Here is a 22,490-nt window from a genome sequence, read left to right as displayed (position 1 = left end):
TACGGTATTTGCCGCTGGCATTAGTTTCGGATTCTGATTCTCAAATAAATGCACCTATTTTAGGTTTTAATGTTTCATATGGCCATTTTTGATATACTTGTGGATGAATAACTCTCTCCTTGACCAATTGAAATAATTCCGACGAAAAATGGACGATTTTTACGAGAGATATGCCAGGGTCTTCGTTTTGTACATTTGGACTTGAAAAACGCCCACAATTAGTAGTTTTTTTTGAAATTACTTCAAAAATATACGTCTAAATTTTGTTTTTGGCACGGAATTGACTTCCTCCCACTATTCGTCACAAAATAAACCAATACCGACAATAAAGTGCCCTTAAATACCGGAGATATCAAGGGTCTTCGTTTTGTACTTTTGACGTTGACAGGTACGAAAGCATAATCCAGCGTTGATTACAGATTACGAATCTAAAATTCACTGAATTATATTTGTTTTATTTGTTGTGAGGCATTTTTACTACATTTTTAATAATAAATGCATAAATGAATTTCGAAGAGTTAAATAAATTATTTATTTATATTAATTAACATACATACATACATACATACATACATACATACATACATACATACATACATACATACATACATACATACATACATACATACATACATACATACATACATACATACATACACACACACACACACACACACACACACACACACACACACACACATACATACATACATACATACATACATACATACATACATACATACATACATACATACATACATACAGACATGCAGACAGATAGAGATAGAGAGGTAGATAGATAGATAGGTAGATAGATTATGTATATATATATATATATATATATATATATATATATATATATATATATATATATATATATATAACAAGCTTAATGCACTTTGAAAGTTTTTTTTATTAAAACAAAATAAACTGTCAACTTTACGCTGACCTTACATAGTCCTTTGTAATGGTAAAACATCAAATTTGTAGCAATTCGAACTTCAAGATAACTACTGTATTGTGATCGGTATTATCTTACGAAGGAAAACAATTGCTTAGAACAATTGCAGCGAGGGTCATCGGTTTAAGATACTGTTGAAACATTTTTACACAAGGTACATGTGTACATGTTGCTTAATAAGTAATAGCATGGGTAGTACGACAGACCCTAACTTGGTGATGTGCATTTTAATAGCCATCCTGACATCGCCGTATAAGTAACTGTGATTCTCCTTATCGCTTATAACAAATGCCAATTTGATGCGTGTTGAGACTGAGTAAAATAGTACGTTTTACATTGTAGTGCGAAACAATATACCTTTATCTGTGAGATGATTATCTACGTTCAATATTGAAGCTTACAAACACTTGCTTAGTCACTGAACTTCTCATTTGTAGCACTACAACCGTTATGAACGATCGTCCGGGTCTTGCACAGCGCCTGAAACATTTAGCACCAAAACAAGTGTCTGGATATCAAATTTTGGGTAACCCAACTGTCCCAAAAAAAATCGTCAGCCCACAAAATTTGTCACTTTCAAATTCAGAGCAAATTTTACTAAATTTTATGTAATTTCAGCGTTGTATATCTTGTATGGGGTTTTACACACAAAAAAAATCAAACACGATAGAACCAAATTTGGGATAATTGGATGGTGAAGTAATGTCTATTTGATCTGTAAATGTAAGCTCATCTACTTTTTAGCTACGCTGTCAGCGACGCGGAGTTTATCAAATAGGTTTATTTTCCGTCGTCGTCCGTCATCCGTCAACAATTGCCTTCTCCTCGGAAACCGCAAGTCCGATTGCTTTGAAATTTTATATGCAGTTCACTTGGGGTTACTTCACTTAAGTTTGTTCAAATCGTAGTGAAATTTGCGTATTTGTATTTTAGGGACATTTTTTCCTGTTTTTGGTAAAACAATCTTCTTCTCTGAAACCACTTGTCCGATTGCTTTGCAATTTGATATGCAGTTTACTTAGGGTGACTCCAGTCAGATTTGTTCAAATCGTGGTGAAATTTGCATATTTGTATTTTAAGGCAATTTTTGTCGTTTTTGGTAAAAAAAATATTGAAAAATCTTCTTCTTCAAAACTACCTGTCAGTTAGCTTTGCTATTTCCCTACGGATGATCTACTTCAGATTTGTTCAAATTGTGCAGAAATATTCAAATTTGCATTTTAAGGCAATTTTGCCATTTTAGGTAAAAAATTGTGTTTCTCAAAAAGTACTGGTATGATAGCTTTGAAATTTGGTATAGAGGTTCCTACAGATCAACTAATTTCTGATGAAATCTGTAATTTTGTATTTTTCGGGCCAATTTTGCCATTTTTGGTCCAAAGATTTGTTTCTCAAAAACTGCAAAGATTTCTTTCTCAAAAACTGCAAGTCGATATCTTTGATATTTGGTATACAGTTTCCAAGGGGCTATTGTAATATATTATATATTGAAATTATGGTGAAATCTGCAATGTTTATTTTTGGGGCAATCTTTACCATTTTTGGTCAGAAAATTTTATTCTCAAAAAACTACTCGTCAGATAGTTTTGGTTGACATGTTCTTAGGGATGATCTGATGAGATATATTCAAATTATGATGAAATTGTGTATTTTTGCAGCTATTCTAGCCACTTTTTTCCGGCTCCTGAAATGAGCTATCAAAGATTTCCACCTTCTTCATGAACATGTGTCAAAAATAGTTATTCTCTACATAAACACAGCGTAGCTATATCTTCCGTTAGGTCGCTTGTCTTTTTAAGTGACAAATGCATTTGTTTTTATGAATAATTTGTAATATTGCATCATTCCGCCATAGGGCACGTACAATTTTTGAAAAATTTGAAAAATATGAAAATCCAATTATCTCAAATTAGTTCCAATCGTGTTATCAACAAAAACAATCGTCGTCCTACCTAACCAAATTTTCGGAGACATGTTACAAGAAACACACAGTTGTTTAGGTCACGTACTTGGCAATAACAATACAAAAAACGAATTTGTGGAACCACTCAAGCCATTTCAATATATCCACAATACCATGTTAAAGTAAACATTAGTCAATTTTGATGCATGAAACGAATTCCAGTACGACCATTCGATTTATCCACTATGTGCTACTTACAGAGGCACTCCCACTTGGTAACATTTTTAAAACGTATTTTTTAATGCCAACGGTCGATATTTGACGTGGCGACTGCGCGCGGATCGCGAGATATCGATAAAAACATGTCCTCAAAAAAAGTAAAAGTTTGAATTCCGGTGGCCCACCTAAATTCAGCTTCCGAACATCGAACGTTCGGCACTGGGGCCATTGTCAACTAAGCTATAGAGTACGAGTCTACGCTGACGCTGCTGTACGCCACAGTACCACTCGCGTCGGTGATCGGTCATGCCCCATGGGGGAAAGCCGAGTCTTACTGACTCGGAGAAAAGACGGAAAACAAAAGTTTGCTGATTCCGCCAGAATTCCCATAGGTGACTAGCACATACGTGCGGTTGATACATAGCGGCCGCCGCGCGCGGTATGCGTGCATACCACGTCTATGTATCGAACCACGCGTAACTGTGTGGCAGACGACAAAATGTAGTCATCAGAGGCGGCTAACTAATATTTTACAGGTAAAAACTGATATCTATGTGGTATTGCTTAAAAATATAATAGAACTGACTGAGAATAATGAAAAAGACAAAAACTAAGGAGAAGTTAAAAAAAAACTGGCATATCTCTCGTAAAAATCGTCCATATTTCGTCGGGATTATTTCAATTGGTTAAGGAGAGAGTTATTCATCCACAAGTATATCAAAAATGGCCATATGAAACATTAAAACCTAAAATAGTTACGTTTATTTGAGAATCGGAATCCGAAACGAATGCCATCGGCTTACCGTATCTGTAAGGTCAAAAGTACAAAACGAAGACCCTTGATATCTCCGGTATTTAAGGATCATTCATTGTCGGTATTGGTTTATTTTGTGACGAATAGTGGGAGGAAGTCAATTCTGTACCAAAAACAAAATTTGGACATATATTTTTGGAGTAATTTAAGAAAAACCTACTAATTTTGGGCGTTTTTCAAGTCCAAATGTACAAAACGAAGACCCTGGCATATCTTTCGTAATAATCGTCCATATTTCGTCGGGATTGTTTCAATTGGTCAAGGTGAGAGTTATTCATTCACAATTATATCAAAAATGGCTATATGAAACATTAAAACTTAAAATAGTTGCGCCTATTTGAGAATTACAATCCGAAACCAATACTAGCGGCTTGCCATATCTGTCAAAGTCAAAAGTACAAATCAAAGAACTGTCATATTTCCGATATTTAAGGGCCATATTTCGCCGTATTGGCTTAATTTCGGTTGAACTTCGTGTATTGTGTTTGAGATGTTAGCCGCCATCGTTATCAAGTCGCGCAGGCGAGTGTTTCAGTTTGACTCCGATGTGATGGTAATTTGGCGTGTATTACGTCTGAAACAGCGTAATTACTGCGTACTAAATACTATAACGTTCGATCCGTCCTTGCCGGTTAGAGTGCATCGTGCCTTTAATCCAAATTCAGGGGTCTTCGGTCTTCGGTCTTCGATCTTCGGTGTTCGGTCTTCGATCTTCGGTCTTCGTTTTGTATACCCCCAACAAAGACACACAAGTTGATATAATATAATAGCAATAACCCCCTTCGCAGGAGGGTATACACTCGATTTTGGTACAATTCGCTCCATATAGCATTTGCCTATCGGCTCGTGCTATATGTCGCGCATTGTACCAAAATCTCGTGTATACCCTCCTACGGCGTGGGTTATTGCTTAAATATCACGTTGAGTCTTGAATGTTTTCCCATGGTATTTCTTTTGGTCAAGTTCTAGCAAACATTCTGCCATTCGCATGGCGCACGGTCTCCACTGAACAGGTAGTGAGCGCGTGGCGTGACAGCGATGTCGCGCGCGCGACGACTATTGACATGGCAACTCTAAAGGTAAACTAACAAAATGGCGTCCCCTCTCCGCGCGAGCTCCGTGCCGTACGACGAATGAAATCAGGATAGATTTAAAGCTGAGCAGTTTTTGATCGGTTACAGTTGTAACAGCATATTGAACCTTCTGTATGACGATTTTTGTATCCCGGTGTCTTTCTTCTTGGGTTTCATTGAGATAAGGACGACTTGCAGCGTGATGTTGACATCTTCGTCGTATACTTTATGAATGAGGCCTGTTCACATAAATATTCTGACATTTATGCGCAAGGCGTAATAAAGTAAAGCCTCAAATTAAAGGTTTTTCGTTCTATTAGTAAAAATTCCCTAAAATTATGGGCATGGGTATATGATAAGTCGGTTATTACCCAATATCGCCTGTTCCTTGTGTCGTATCAGCATTCGTGTCATTTGTGCTGCGTCAGACACTCGACTTCGTCTCGTGTCTGACGCAGCACAAATGACACGAATGCTGATACGACACAGGAACAGGCGATATTGGGTAATAACCTCTAAATACCACGGCTGGCTTACGCGCGAGCTCTCAGCTTGAGAAAAAAATCCGTTTTTGACATTCCACGCCAGAATTTCAATATACTGTTCTGATATAATAGCAATAAATCACATCCAGCGACGGTATACCACTCGATTTTGACCAGTTCACTTCATATATGCACTCGCTATCGCTCGTGCATATATGTCGTGAACTGGTCAAAATCTCGTGGTATACCGTCCCTGAGTGCTTTATAGCTTAAATGTACACTGGCGTAACTAGCGACTGTTATAAAAACCTTGGGGATATCTAATGTTAGACATAGCACCACCTTCTCCTTACAGAGGAAATCCGCATTATAGTAACAACTCGAACAACAAAATGTAAATGTAGTTCAGCAGATTTTTCAGTTTGAATATTCACTGTAAAAAAATGTAAACCTTGTCATGGATATGTTAGAAAACTACAGCAATCAGAACAGATTTAAATTCAATATTTAATATATATATATATAAGAATTATTGCGTATACCACTATAAAACATCTCGATTAGCGTTGCTGTGAAAGGGTCGTATGAAAATTAATCTACGGTCAATCACAATAATTAATACAACATCTTAATTGATATGGCCGGGGTTGCATCTCACTTCTATGACGAGAAATTGAAAGCATAAAGCTATGGAAACATTGAAGACAAACGGATGGAGGGAACAGAAAATCAAACTGTATAGCCTTTGGTGTAATATCGTCAGCAGTGTCTATCTGTGTCTAAACAGTATGATTTTATGTCAAAGTGACTTCATCGTATTTACATCTTCTCATCTTTTAAATCCTCTTCTCTCTTTGAGAGATCAATTTATCTGATTCAGTCGCTTCTTTGTTAAAATTAATTCATAAGACACTCTGTTGTTTGCGGGCTGTATTAGAATAGCTTCGGCTGGACGTTTCGAAGGAAAAAACCCTTGGCACAATTTAACAGTAAATTATCATCACACCAAAAAGTGACCCTTTTAGCACAGCTTGTGTTGCCCCTTGTAGGAATACGCGCAGGATTAGTGCTTGTATGTGTCTGCAAAGACAATACTGAACTGTGTAAAGAAAACTGATACTAGTAAATGTCGGCTGTGTTGAAAGACATTGTGTAGAAAGCATCGTGTACGCAGATGTGTAACATAGCTCGAAAACTGTCCTATTTATCTTGTTATGTAACCAAGAACCCCTGTACGATAGTGTGCGTATCGAAAGTGAAAGACTGAAATTTTCGTTCAACTTTCAGAAATGTAAATATCAACCATTCTCTTACCAAATCAAGAATAAAAAATCAGGGGTCAAAGTGCAAAGTTTGGCACTAGAGAAGCAAATTACCTAACATTCAACCGTTATTTGGAATTCAAAATGGCCGTCATCCCTGCGTTAATTCTACGGAAAAATACCATTTTCCTTTTTCGAAAAAACTAAGACTGTGAAAATTTTTCTTAATCCAAGAGCTCTAAAAATGAGTCCCCAAATGTTGTAGATCAGAAAAGAACTATAAAAAGTAAAACATGATTGTGCGCATATCTGTCCCTGGGGCATTCTATCTTACGCACAAATTAATGGAATTACTGCAATAGGCGAAACTGAGGTTGCAATATGTTACTTGTAGATCGCTGTTGATCCGTGATCCTTATTGGACATTGCGGCAATACGCGCTGGAAAAGAGTAGCATGTCTATATACTAGTTTATATACATCAAAGCACAAGTAGTGTTACACAACTGTTATATCATCAGCGGAAAACAAAATGCAGATTTTTCGGCTTTTTATACCACCCAAGCTTGACTACCTAATAGAGATCAAAAGTCGGAAGACTTTCAATAGAAAATCACAATGATATAAGATCCTATATCCGCAATATTTATGAATCAGGGAATTCACGTAAATGTGCCCGTATTTCTCCGAAATGTTCCCGTCTTCAACTGAAGTTACATGCCGATGCTGATGCGTATGTCCTCCTCAAAGATTGCCAGTAGAAGAATGATGACAAAGCCAATCAGAAATCCCACGTTCTGACAGATAAAGATTGTCCATGGCCTCTGCTGATCTGACAGCATCAGTTCCGGAATCTGTCAATATGAATGTATATTGCTCACTGATGAATGGATGTATTGCTACTTCCGTCGAATTATTTTCAGAGTATATACGATTCTTTTTATTCGAAATTTGTGGAAATAAATAATGATTTTCCAGATTAAATATCCATACTTTATTCCAGAATTAAAAGAGTCTACGTCATTGCCGCACTTTAACATGTCTATCCGAACCACAGCTACTTCATCAATACTTAAGGTCATTTCCTCAGATAGATCTGATTGGATGGCTCGCTGTGGCACCATGTATGAAATTGACCTTTGATCAGACCAATTGGTTATACGTCGGCTGATTAGGTTGCTAAGGTGATTAATTGTTAATTGATTAGTTGGTTGGTTGATTGATTGATTGATTGATTGATTAACTAGTTGATGGCCATACTAAAATTTATTGAATTCGGAATGTCTCCATCCGAAGAACGATCCACTTCATGAAATAGCGGTAATGTCGTTTATCGACAAGTCAAAAGTTCAAGTGATATAAACTCGTCGTACTCACCATGTCAACCAGAGCTACATACAGAAACATGCCAGCAGTCAACGCCAGGATCCAGGTTGAGGCGTCGGCTACGCTGCCAACGGCCAGGCCGATGTACAAACCAATAAATCCACAACACGCACAGAAAAAGTTCCAGCCTAGCGCCATCTTGTAGCTCAAACCGGAAGACACCAGAATAGCAAAGTCGCCTAGTTGGGTAAGAGAAGAAATGCTGTTTATTACATTAAGGGGAGAAAGTAGCCGTTTTGAATGTTTTGTATGTCAAGACAATTGAACTAGCATATTGTGAAGCACAGCCCTGTGGTATCGTAAGCCAGGGCTTTTGTTTGCAACTTGAAGAAGCATTTGCTCAATCGCAGGCAAATCTGTCACACACTTCATTACTTTTCCAAAAATCCGGTATGTAAGCGGACCTGGGAGTTATTTTAGCTACCACTCTCTCAGAGTGTTTCATGATAGCGATCAACATTTAACCGGCCTAGCTGAGCTTTTTGAATGGCACAAATGGTGACAATATTGAGGTCTAACAAAGACTGCAACTTTCTTCCCTTTGTAGTTGACATGCATTCCATTGGCAGCTTATCTCTAAAGATAGTAACCGAAGCGAAGATCAACACAAAACCAGCACATTCTCAATGAACAATCTGATGCTGTCCACCAAATAACTGTTGCCTTGTCCATACCTGAAACATGTACTGAAAATGTACTTAAAGGACCGCTACCTCCATTCCGAATACATAACTCCGACCAACAGCACCCGTACCGCCATCGTTTCACACCTAACTCACTATTCTAAGTTAGAATAAACCCTGAATATTTTTACCTATCTCCCTATTACACTTTATTGGGTCAGCGGGCATAAAAGTTAAAGGTTTTCAAGAGCTTTCTTCCAAGAATTTATAAGTTCAGGTCATTGCAAAAAGATTTTTTCCGGCCAGAACGCATGACTTTCGTGCACATTTCCTCCCAGTTACACATTACTCACCCATTTCATGTGGCAATTCATGGCACAGCACTGCTATAGCGGTGGAGACCCCGGATGCAGCATCTATGCAGTACGCTGCACCTATTGCCATTCCGTCGGCGAGATTGTGGAATGCGTCGCCAACGATAATCATGATAGCCACACTGTTGAGACCTAAACAAACACAAGTTTAAATAAATCAGTCAATAACTTTAGCGATAAAATTTATTGTACCAATAAAGTCGATATCTAATGACGTTGAAAAATGCGAATCGCTGTCACAGTAATACAAATGCGGTTTGAACGGTTCAGTGCCGTTAATTTCGACTGTTCCTCACAAAACTTCATGTTGTTGCCATCTGTCCGTAAGAATGGAAATTGCATGCCATTTCTTTGTTTATAAAAGTTTTGTCCGTAAGTCATAGGGTTTGGCCGTGTTATACCTGCAATAAGATATTCAAAGTTAGCAAAGCAATAAACTTACCACTGAAGCAGTTAAATTTCGTCTTCTCTTTGTCAGAGGAACCCTCCTCAGTCTGCAAATTAAAGAGGCGTTGGAATCAGATTACAATTTTAGATCAATATGTTATTTACACCAAGAGATCCGAGTCGTTCAACTATAAATTGTGTACTTATTGCGTCAGCTTCACTGAGGTGAGACTTCTACAATATCTTTGCAGTCCGCCTTATGGCTTTATTACCTAAGGTTGAATGCGTGTCGGGGACAAATATCAGGGGTCTAAATTTTTTCAACACTGTTCTGATCTACCACTTATGGGGCTCATTTTAAAGCCCTTGGAGCAGGAAAAATTTTCACCGGCATTGTTTTCCAGAAATCGAAAATTTACTTCTCCCCTTATAGTTAACACAAGGATGGCGGCCATTTTGAATTTCAAATATCGCTAAACGTTATTAGTAATTTCTTTCTCTAGTATCAAAGTTTGGGCAACGACCCCCTTTTTTTCCTGATTTTGAGGAAGGTTTGAGAAACAGTTTAAGTCTTTCACTTTCGAGGTGCATACTACGTTATGGTGCTTATGGTGTAATATATGTTGAATGGCATTTCATCAAATATGAGACAAAATGGAGACACGATTAGTGGCATTTCTCCTAGTCTCCATACTTATTTATATTGCGAAGCCCCGTAAAACCTGACTATTTTCGTCTTGTGCACATAGCTTTTCAAAAGGCATAGCTTTTCTGAATTTCGGTCCTTTCACAGACAAAATGCTGGGAAACCGTTGCAAACTCGGAAACTTGACTTTTAAAGACAGATCCGCATTTCTGGGCTTGGTAAAATGTTTGCCGGTCCCTCTATGTTGATCGAAAACGAATAGTACACATAATAATTTTTTCAATGAAAAATTAACTTGGAATTTCAGTCTTCACTGAGAATCTAAATATCAGTGTCTGGTGCTCTTTAGGGTCATTCTGTGCTGTCAAACACAGCTGAGCTTACCAGGTGTGATTTGGAAGTTGAAGGACTGATGGCGCCGTCCGTATTTTCATCCGGTTTCATGGTATGGTTGTGAGAATGAGAGTGGCCGTGCATGTGTGTTCCGCCTTCAATGTTCATTATCTGTAAAAAACCATGAATAAATCAAATGGATCACTGGTTTTAATTCGTCTTTCCACTTCAGAAATTAAAAGTGGGAGGTACAGGACACAAGACATATCAAATTATATCTAATGCCTCCTAAAAGGTCGGAGATACAGGGTAATAACCAGATAATTTTTCTTTTTACTGAAAATTGATCTGGCTTCGAAATTCGAATGAAGGAGGAAAAACACTGTTGATTTATTTACCTTATTTCTACCGAGCCACGTGGAAACTAGACTCAAAGACCTTTCCAGCACAAAGAATCCATAGAGAGCAGTCATTACAACGGTCATTTTCCATATGTAAGACTTGTCATCGGAGTGGCCGGCCGGGTCATCGGAGTGGCCGTGTAGTTCCAAGGCCTGAGGGAATTACGAAAAACAAGAATTTCGACTTGAGCAATTTTCTAGGAGAAGAGAAAGAGACAATCGGCTAGACGGCTACAGGCAGACGGAGACGAACTGACATCTACGACAGACACACAGGCTGAAAGAGAAGGCAGGGGATGCGAGCGTGACGTGGCAAGGACGGTTCGATAGATACAGTGAGAAAAATGGTAGTACACAAAGCTAACATATTCATGATTTGCAGGATATGGGATGAAATCAAAGTCGTCAAGATGATACTCACGTGGGGAATAAGATGAAGAAGCGCATCCGTTGTCATGGTTCCCACTGCCAAAGCCGTCAGGGTTTGCATCACAGTGTGGTAGGCTTTCCTACTTGCCAACGGAATGAACAGAACTCCCAGCAACGCCAAAAGACTGATCAACAGAACCGTCAGTGTACCCCATAGATACACTGTGGACAGGTCAAAGAAAGCAATTATTCAATGAAGTCAATGCGATGAGCAGTGTGGGGCATGAAATGAAGGAAATATCGGTGACATCGGCATTAGGCTGAACCCAGCTGATACAATGACTCAACTTGCAAGTTATACTGTAGTACTTTGTACGTTGGATGTATATGAAGATAGGGCGGAAGACGTTATGTTTTCTATGCCAATTCTCTAGATTATGAATGTTTTCTTGACAACTACGGTTAGTTAAATCTCACACTGAATTCCTCATAGGAACAGCTGCGCATGGATCCTGTGATAGTTTTTGAGCGAAACAATTTGCAATGATTGCTTACTTTGCCAAGTAGCTGGTGTAATGACGACCTCTTCAGCGACGCATGCGTCGGAGACGATCTGCTGGACAAATGAAGGACACATTTCCAGGAATTTCTGCTCGTCGATACCAACTGTCTCGTCTATGTCATAGATATGTAGTAATTCATCCGCATCGAAACACTACAAAGAGAACAAAAGATGATAAGTCATCGTGAAATACGTCACTCCAAGCCAAAATTATCGACATGAGAATGCGCATGCCACATGCATATCAGATTATCCTATTGCACTTCTTTTTTGTCGGATCTGCTCGGAATCTCGAAATCTCGGCTGCAGCTTACGCACCGCGAGCTCCAGCGCTATCTCCCATCTGTCATAAATAAATTGCCCACCTCATATTACAAGAAAGCTCCCCGTACAGTTCACAACTCTTACCTCCTCCACGGTGAGTTCACCATGGTCATGATCGTCGTGGTCGTCGTCTGCCGCCCTCTTCGACCTCTGACGCTGAGCATTTGATCTGACTCGCTGGCCAATATCGCGTAGTGACCTGACGGTATCCATGGCGACACTTCTCTTGTGCACGTGACCGCCGTGGCTGTCATCGCCATGTCCTATGCCCATCTTCTCTTGCAGACTTTCAAAATCTACACAGAAAAGTGTACGGTTGTTGTTAAAAAAATCGAGTGATATGTGCCGTAACACTATTTGCGATTATTCGAATGCTACAGCCAAATAACACATGTGTTTCCGGTTACCCGATCTATACAGCCAAATAACACATGTGTTTCCGGTTACCCGATCTATCTCAGAAAAAACCTGCCTACTCGAGACTTAGGCATTTTGAAAAGAAAATCAACTTGTAAATTCTCTAAATTTACCGTTGTTTATGTGTTTAAGCAAATGTATGGAAAAATTCCTCCGATCTATCTACCCTAATTTTTGGAGGCATGTTACTATATAGAAACACACATTTTTTTTATTTGGCCTAAGATGATGAGGTTCAGCGTTTGTTCTTTTGTTTGTTTGGTTTTTTTTTTTTTTTGAGTTGATATAAAATTATTCAAGTGAGTCAATCGCTGTAGCCTAAAGAGGTCATAACTATACACAGGTAATTCACCGTGACAAGAATTTTCTGTGACCCACACCATCATTTCTATCCATGTTTGTGACTGCATCTGTTTTTACTCCCAACTCATATTATCCACAATTATACATAATATCTTTCTACACTAATGCCTCCCCTGCACTTCTAGTTTGTCCTGCTTGTCAATATTTGTCTTTGCATCAAAGCTTCCAAATCTATCCGTGCCCGGGCCAACACAAGTCTGTCCCTTTCTACCCTTGCGTCCGTCTGTCTTCCTAGATTCGTCTCTCTGCTTATCTGTATATCGGTCTGTGGATTATCTCGTTTGACTTGCTTGTCAGCAAAACATCCAGGTGCATATTCAGAGCAATGGACGTAGCAGGAGCCTTTCTTACTGATTTTGTCCATTATATAATTACCATTACAATTGCAAACTCATCTATAACCCTCAACGTATCCTGAAATAACCTAGCAATGACATTCACTCACTAAAGGATCCATAATTCTCAATATTTGTGAGGTTCTTCGTCTGTCTGTCTGTCTGTCTGTCTCTCTCTCTCTCTCTCTGTCTCTGTCTGTCTGTCTGTCTCTCTCTCTCTCTCTCTCTCTCTCTCTCTCTCTCTCTCTCTCTCTCTCTCTCTCTCTCTCTCTCTCTCTCTCTCTCTCTCTCTCTTTTTCTCTCTCTCATGCACATGTACTTACTGTCCACAGATATCACGTCTTCTTCACCGTAGAGCTCAAATATGTTGTGGATAAAACTTTCTGGATCAACCTCGGTGGGAGTTCCGATGCAATATCCAAATAACAAGTACGACACCGTCACAGCTGCTACGCTTTCCATTTCGTCAAAATCTGCTCCAATGGTGGAGTTCTCCATTTCCACGTCTTCTTCAAAGATGCTATGGTCCGTGAAACACTGAAGATTAACAGTATTGGTTAACGACTCAACAATATGACTACTTCATACAACACAAGCAGTTGCCATCATTTCATGATGGCGATACATGCAAATCAGAACAAACTTCCGAGCTCAAACGAAATAAAAATACAATAAACAATGCAATTTTGAACTATTGCTTTAAGCTATTAAATCAAAAATTGTGGACGAGTGTTTCCATACCCTTCAACAATGATCGTATTTCTGTCTATCTCACTCCCCTCCCCCTCCCTCCTTTCCTCTCTCTCTCCCTCTCTCTCTCTCCCTCTCTCTCTCTCTCTCTCTCTCCCTCTCTCCCTCTCTCTCTCTCTCTCTCTCTCTCCCTCTCTCTCTCTCTCTCTCTCTCTCTCTCTCTCTCTCTCTCTCTCTCTCCCATTCTCTCTCTCTCTCTCTCTCTCTCTCTCTGTGAACAAAATCGACGTCAACAGATGAGACTCTTACTCCCTTAGCTGTATTTCTAGGCCATTAGACCGAACAAAAAAATTGTGCTGTTCCGACAACCCGACCTACCCTATTTTTTACCTGCCGACCCTAAACCTTTTAGAGCTACGTAAACACAGAGGTAAAACAAAAAAGAAAAAACTGTAAATCACGCGTTCGTTACTTGGCATTTGATTTTTGCCTTAACGAGGATGTCTTTTATGGGTTTTTTTTGCTTTTCTATGTAGGATACATTTTTCTGGAAATGTTGTGGCCAGTGTTTGACTGCCCTGAACCCCTGAAAATTGCATATTTAAAAATAAAAACATAGGGCCAATGTCCCAGAAGCTACCATAGACATGGATACAAAATTAATTCCTGACTGTATGAAATTATTTCACTAAGGTCATCCTAGGGACCTGTAAACCAAATATTAAAGCTGTCTGACCAGCGGTTTTGCAAAAACAAGCGACCCTACAGTCGACAGAGCTCCGCTGTGTTACTATGTAGAGAATAACTTTTTGTGACACATGTATTGATGAAGAAGGTTGATATCTTTGATAACTCATTTCAGGATGGCCTGACCAAAAATGGCAAAATTATCTACAAAAATACAAAATTGATGATTTCATCATAAGGCCAAAGTAATTAAATTCTTTGTTTTGCGTCCCCACCCGCTTAGGTTTTTAAGGTTTTCATGAAAAACACACACAGTGTATTTGAATAGGAAATTTTAGGACATGACCGCTTAGCTCTTCTGAACTAAACTTTTGATACAGTTTTTATTTGCTGCAATCAAATTACATTGTGTTAATTTTCTTGTGTGTGTTTTTCAGCCGCTTAGACTCGTACCTTTTCCCATTTAGAGTGGACGCAAAACAAAGAATTTAATTACTTTGGCCTAATTTCAATATATTACATTAAGATAAAGCCTAGGAACCTGTATACCAAATATCAAAGCTATCACATGAGTAACTTTTGAGAAACAAATATTTCGACCAAAAACGGCAAAAATTGACCTAAAAATACAAAAATTGAAGATTTCATCAAATTTTACTATATCACACTAAGAGAACCCCTAGGAACCTGTATACCAAGTATCAAAGGCATCAGACAAGTAGGTGCAATCTGTGCCAAAAATGGCACAGATGCACCAAAATTACAAAATTGCAGATTTCAACATATATTCAATATATCATATTTAGTCCATCTGTAGGAACCTGTATACCGAATATCAAAGCTGTCAGACAAGCGGTTTTTATGAAATAAATTATTTTGACCAAAAATGACAAACAAATTCCTTAAAAATACAGATTTGCATATTTCATCACAATTTGAAAAAATCGAAGTTGGATTATCCCTAGGGACCTGTATACCAAATATCAAAGCTGTCTGACCAGCAGTTATGGAGAAGAAGATTTTTACCAAAAACGCCTTTTTTGCGCTAATTTGCATATTTTCAACAATATGAAAAAATTAAAAAAAATAGTTTCTCATAATCATATTTTGCATCTACTCAAAAAATATCAAATCAGTAAGTACTGTGTTTCTCAAGATATTTGTGTGGACGGACGCCTCACAAACGGACATACATACGTACATACATACATACAGACTGACGACGGACGCCGGACGGGTACCCATCCCAATAGCTTCTATAGACTATAGTAGCTAAAAATGGAAAAAAAATCCTGCCGACCTACCTACCCTGTTTTTGAAAACCGTGTTATCGGAACAGCACAATTTATTTATTTATTTATTTATTTATTTATTTATTTATTTATTTATTTATTTATTTATTTATTTTTTTGCCTTAGACGCTGTAGTTAAAATGCAAAATCAAAACGAATAAAACGCTATAGGTCACATATCCAAATTACAACTTAGTGTGTACTGCCTCAATTGAGGCATGAGCTGCATGAGTGAACCTACGACTGGCTTGACGGTTATTGTATTTGTCGAAGGTTCAATTTACCAGCAACGCGAATACACTATGTATTGAAAATCTGATCCTTTGGTACTATCATTGTCATTTGCAATTTACCAAAAATTTAGCCCCTACACAGTAAAATCATCTTTTAATTCTCAAGAGGACTGTTTAATATGAATCGAGATTTCACTGCCTCATATAACATGGTTTATTTTGAATTTCTCATTTATGGTAATATTTCAATAATAACAAAAAACCTGTCTTTTGGAGGGTTTATGTCTGATGTTATTATCACAAATTTTCATGTTATTTGTGAGCCTGTACGTTGTATTAAACTCCTAACGTTGTTTTTTTAGTGTCCAGAAACCAATGAGGTTACACCTTTCGTTGTAGCACATTAATTTATGAGTGCAGTTGTATAACCTTGGAAACGAGAACACGCTCTTCTTCCTACAATTTATAGTATAAAACAAAATATGAAAGATCTATTCATGTTTGCCAAATAACTCTGGAAGATCGTTTAAAACTGTCTACGTATATCACCGTTGCTTTGCCCCTACCAAAATAACAATACTAAAGTATTTCGTGGTATCGTCGATTTTCTTCCATACAATAATTGCTTGTTAACAGCTATTTTGAAAACGAAGACTGCATCAATTGTGCAGATATTATCTTGAAGTACTGTATATCATTTTGACATCGTGTATTAAGTGTATTAAATTCAGCTCATGAGATGCAAATAGTGTACACACGTAAGTTTTCTGTCCCCGACAACTTGAAACAACCTAACTCGAAGCACACTTATTGTACAGTAAGTATTTGAAATATATAACGGTTAGCTCTGCATGGCAGGGCTGTGTGTAGCCCTGCGTACAGGTCTGTGTGTTCCCGGCGTTATACGGCCTCCACCACAGCCCTGCAACGGTCCATAGAGATAACTGGCCAGATTCAAAATGGCGTTCTCCATGGGTAAACAACTTGTCGAGTACGATATGTTTCAGAAAACGAGCGGTTTTGGACGTTAGGAGAAGTTAATCGCACCTTTTCTGGGGTCGGTTAGGAGGTAAAGGTAGGCAGGGAAAGGAATTTGCCCCGATAGAGTAGAATTTCGGCCAAAAAGACCGTGTTTTTTTCGTTGCGGTCCGGATCCGGACCGCAGAGTCGCCAGTTATCTCCATAGACCGTTGCAGGGCTGTGGTGGGAGGCCGTGTAACGCCGATAACACACAGCCCTGCCATGCAGAGCTAGGCTGTGTGTGACCGGCGTTATATATACGGCCTCCCACCACAGCCCTGCAGACTGCTATAGACAAAACCGCTGGTGGCTCCTCGGCGCTCAGTTTCTCCGCCGAAAACAGCCGATTTTGAATCCAAAACTAGCATTGATCTTCGTTTTCGAGCATACCCACCTCGCCCAGGTACACGATGTGCTCAGCCGCGCTTGTAAACTTACGCAAAACCTACTTTTCTCTCTCTATGCGAGGGAAGCGTTCGTTACACGTAATTACCTGTACGTCTGACGGCGCGCAGAGGCGTACGCGTATCCGTGCTCACGTGTGAATAGAGAGGTTTAGTTGTGCGTTCCCGATTATTTTGCTGCATATTTTTCTCAGAAACATGCAAAATTCATGTAATTTTTAAGAAACATGAATTTCGATAAGTGAGGACCACTCTCAAAGTAGCTCGTTGTACCCTCGAACTACCTTAAATCGGCTGATTTTCTTTGATACAGTTATTTATGTGGTTTAGAGAATTCTTTTAGAAGGCGTCAGACAAAAAGTGGAATGCGACTACAACATTTCGTTCATGTAATGAAATTATGGCAAGTACTCCTTGTACAGTTGCAAACTCTACGAAATATTCTGATATCAAAGATGTTTGCTAATTTACAATGATACCTTTTGAGTTTGCTTGTCTAAATTCGTAGAAATCATTGAGAAAATCTCAAAAATACTACACGTAATTATGACTACGTGTAGAAGTGTTGTTTGGCGTTCGGAACGTCTGTGCTACACGTACGCGACGTTTGGTATCACGTGACAAAGACGCTACGCGTACTGATCGAACGTAATAGGCCAAACCCGGAATTCGAATCGACCACGGTACAAACAAAGCCATGTGCGCAAACGCGCACAGACGTACGTGTATTTCCATACGCGTTCAGTACACATGTGGGTTTGTTTGTACCGGCATCACGTGATTATTTGGGCGTACTGAGTATGTAGAACGGCGTACGCATCGCGTCCTTTTTATTCCGGAGTAGAACCATTACGTGTAACTAAACCTCTCTATTAGATTAGTACGCGTAGCGTCTATTTCACGTAATAACCAGACGTCACGTACGTGTAGCATGACGTTCCGAACGTGAAACAACACTTCTACACGTAGTCATAATTACGTGTAGTATTTTTGAGATTTTCTCAATGATTTCCACGAATTTAGACAAGCAAACTCAAAAGGTATCATTGTAAATTAGCAAACATCTTTGATATCAGAATATTTCGTAGAGTTTGCAACTGTACAAGGAGTACTTGCCATAATTTCCTTACATGAACGAAATGTTGTAGTCGCATTCCACTTTTTGTCTGACGCCTTCTAAAAGAATTCTCTTAACCACATAAATAACTGTATCAAAGAAAATTGGATGATTTAAGGTAGTTCGAGGGTACAACGAGCTACTATAAGAGCGGTCCTTACTTATCGAAATTCATGTTTCTTGAAAGTTACACGAATTTTGCATGTTTCTGAGAAAAATATGAAGTAAAACAATCGGGAACACACAACTAAACCTCTCTATTCACACGTGAGCACCGATACGCGTACGCCACTGCGTGCCGTCAGACGTACAGGTAATTACGTGTAACTAATAAACCTCTCTATTGTTAATCTCATTCAACCCATGACCACTCGGGCGAAAAACAGCCTTGCAAACAAAACAGCATGGCGCGATATCGAACTTCGAAAGTCGACGCTCTGATAGGAGTGGAACAAGAGAAAATTGTGAAATATGTAAAACTTCTGAGAGAAATAAAGGAAATAATTTTGTCAACAGAAAATGATCATCGTAGATTGTACATAGCTGAGTGGTGGTTAAAAATAATGTTAATTACAGAGTGCTACATCGCGATGTTCTTTTGTTTGCAAGGCTGGTTTTCGCCCGAGTGCTCATGGGTTGAATGAGATTAACAATGGCCCATCCATACACACACAAAAGACAGAAGTAAACCACGTCGTGACTCTCTGATAATCGATTCATGTCAAGGTCGTTGCCTTGTCTACGTGGGAAGGACAAACATACTGTAATTGCGCTGGTTTGTCGTTACAAAGTCCGTTCCAAAATGGAGAACTGAAAATTGAAAAACAAGAATTTGAGACACCTTAGCAAAGTTAACAGCCTCATAGGTTTTGTTGACATCTTCGATGACACTTTCAAACTCTTCTAGTGTTAGCACTGAGCCCGTGGCGCTGTCTGGGTCTTCGTAGTTGAACAACTGGTAGGTGTAGTAGCTGTAATTTTTTGCACTCGGCTCGGTGATGTCTTTGCACACGGTCTCCAGGTCGCTAAGGTAGAAGAGCAGTACGACGCCTGCGCGTCCAAATTGCTCCTCACTTAGACCCAATAGCGTGTCGGCTCCGACAACCTCGAACAAACTTTCAGCGGACATGCACTGAAGTTGAAAAAAGCGGGAGAAAGTCAGAATTGACTTGGGAGAGTTTCTGTTGCAAGACAACCGACGACTTGCTTATGCAAACAAAGAAATATTATTTTAATGGCTATTGCGGCCATTTTCTGCACACTTCTGCCTTCAGTCAAAGAGACTGGTTTGAATTGATTATATACAAATGAGTTTTTTGTAAAAAAATATCAGTTTGACCACTCTTGTAAAATTTGACGAATGTTCAGTTGAACTTAAGGCGGGAACTGTTGGTTCTTTGAGTTGGATTGTCTAGACTGCAATTGACTGGCACAAATCGATCGGGGCATGGCTGCTGACTCTATTCAAAGTAATTAAAGGAAAGTTTTGATTCGAGCTAAGATTTACCTGCGAACAATTTGTATTATCACCAGTAAAATCCATTTCACTGCACTTTACTCTCTCAAAAAGGATGTCAACGATGTCTTCCACTTAAGACAAAGTGATATTTCTCTCTCCGTCTTCGTCGGCTGCAAGTTCGTCCATGTAGTCGACGACTTGGTGAAATGGGTCGCCGTGATCGTGATCGAGGTCGTGGTCGTCATCGTGTGGATCTTCTGCACATTGAATTCCTGTGAAAGTCATGAGAAACACCACCAGGGACGAGATTGTGATAAGATCTGAAAGCCTCATCGTGTTGGAAATTTCTCCTTTCTTTTTTCACCGCCTTGAACGTTCCTTCGGAAAGAGTGCTTTGCAACACGGCGGATCTGCGCAGCTTGCTGTGCGTCCAATGCTGTCAGTGAAGTGACGGAATGCGATCACAAGGTCGGTGAAACCACAGTAAACGGGTCAATAAATCAATGGCATCTCGCATCACGTTGCGTGTCGGGTCCTGTAAGGAAAACTTCAACGGTATCAGGTAACTTGCAACGTGACGCCACTCCTTCCAATCTTATGTAACGCTAATCTGTTCTTATCGTTTTATTAATTATCAATCATGGCCATGCATTAGTGTAGATTTTCAATTTTGAGAGTCTCTCGTGAAACAACGTCTTGTCAGCCCAGACCAAAGGCTTCTTTTCTTTTTGCAAGCATTTCGCAATCGACTTGAGAGAGGTTTGTACGCTGGCAGGCCAAGTATCTACGCTATGGATACCTAAATTGCAGAAATATTAATGAGCACCTGAAATAGTTTGAGAAAATCTCTGCTTATCTCGTGTAACATTCGTGCGTCCTGGAACAAAGCTATCTTCATCATAAACAAGATTGAAAGACTTCGCATCCACACAATTTTAACCCTTCAAGCACCATGGTCAATTTTTGTTGCCTCTATAAAATATTTCCTAAAATTTTTTTCCAGAGTTTTGCTAAAATTTTGATAAAAAACTGTAGCAAATGAAATATGATGTCCATTTGATCCAATATTATCAAAAAATTACAGAAAAAAACATGAAAACTGGTAAAATGTTGCGCTACAATTTTGGTGGGAAAAATTACACCCCTAAAAGGTATTTACGCACGTACTTGAAAATCATGTCGCAGTTATCTGATCATTGTACTTGTTAAGATGTAAATGGTGACTTATAAGTCCATAAGGCTTGGCAACTTGAGAGTTGCAGGTCACAATAATAAATAAATACTACTACTATCTCGCTCATTTAAATATCATCTTTACGTGCTGCAGTCTCCGAAAATAGCATGACACCTGCTCACCTGCATGGGTTGTATCAGCGGATGAATCAACAGGTGGTTATTTATGAGAGTTGCCCAAACAGGCACAGAGAGAGAGCGACTCGGACGGATGTCACCTTATAGGAGCCTTGTTATCAGTGACAAATGAAAACGTGGCGTTTCAAAAATCATTGTTAAGGTAGTATGTGCCTCGAAAGTGAAAGACTTAAACTTTTGCTCAAACTTTTGATAAGGAATCTTTCAGCCGTTCTCTTTCACAATCAAGAATAAAAATCAGGGGTCACCTCGTAAATTTTAGAACTAGAGAAACAAATTACCCAAGATTTACCGATATTTGAAATTGAAATGGCAACCGTCCCTGTGTTAACTCTATGAAGAAAAAAGAAAATTTTCGATTTTCGAAAAGCTAAGTTTTCTTTCTCCAAGGGCTTCAAAATGAGCCCCACAAGTGGTAGATCAGAAAAGAATTGTAAAAGTTTGAGAGTCCGAATATCCTGTCTGTCCCCGAGGCGCGATTTACCTCAGTAAGTGAGACGGTGTTTACAGAGTTTGCAATTAATAGGGATAAATAAACAAACGTTTCGTTTTTCACTTTCCATGGCCAAAAATAATTAGGAGCGGATTAGTTCCAGTATCGTAGGTTTTTTCTGTTTGAGGTCTTCTGTATTTGTATATTACACTGTAGCGTTTGGCGCATTATAGTAGAATAGATATAAATTTATAACTACAGCTTTCGCGGCATCATTTATCATGTTCACTGTTTTCAATGATAAATTGGGATTGTCAAAATGGCGTTGTAATCACTGGCCCAAGTTTATGTCGCTGTATCGTGGTACGCCACGTTTTAACTGGATATGAATCTGAAAATTGGTCCCAAATGATCATAATTTTATCCTCATGAATGCGATAAGCCTAAGTGGCAAACAAACCAAATCTCAAAGTCATCGGATCATGAGTTTCAGAGAAAACGATATTTCGACAATTAATAAGTTTAGCTCAAAATTTAACACGTACAAT

At 38.9% G+C, this 22,490-nt stretch overlaps 1 protein-coding gene across 1 annotated transcript; it reads right to left on the bottom strand.

The window, feature by feature from the left end:
• Positions 1-6,028: 6,028 nt before the first annotated feature.
• Positions 6,029-21,500, bottom strand: LOC139148508 (zinc transporter ZIP12-like). The gene is made up of 12 exons (XM_070719999.1): positions 21,495-21,500; positions 19,521-19,811; positions 13,560-13,773; positions 12,206-12,417; positions 11,791-11,950; positions 11,288-11,457; positions 10,864-11,019; positions 10,517-10,636; positions 9,542-9,593; positions 9,079-9,231; positions 8,094-8,281; positions 6,029-7,570 (listed from the first exon to the last, which is right to left on the bottom strand). The coding sequence occupies exons 1-12, from the start codon at positions 21,498-21,500 to the stop codon at positions 7,430-7,432; spliced, it is 1,863 nt and encodes a 620-aa protein (XP_070576100.1). The 3' UTR covers positions 6,029-7,429.
• Positions 21,501-22,490: the final 990 nt, after the last annotated feature.

This window comes from Ptychodera flava, chromosome 13 (genome assembly GCF_041260155.1).
Source record: "Ptychodera flava strain L36383 chromosome 13, AS_Pfla_20210202, whole genome shotgun sequence".
Taxonomy (NCBI): Eukaryota; Metazoa; Hemichordata; class Enteropneusta; family Ptychoderidae; genus Ptychodera; species Ptychodera flava.
This window is presented reverse-complemented; position numbering and strand designations above follow the sequence as displayed.

Coding starts and splice junctions, on each gene's coding strand:
- LOC139148508 (XM_070719999.1), bottom strand. Junction 11,020..11,287: donor TTCTTCATCTTATTCCCCAC/GTGAGTATCATC, acceptor TAATTCCCTCAG/GCCTTGGAACTACACGGCCA. Junction 9,232..9,541: donor GAAATTTAACTGCTTCAGTG/GTAAGTTTATTG, acceptor GTGTTTGTTTAG/GTCTCAACAGTGTGGCTATC.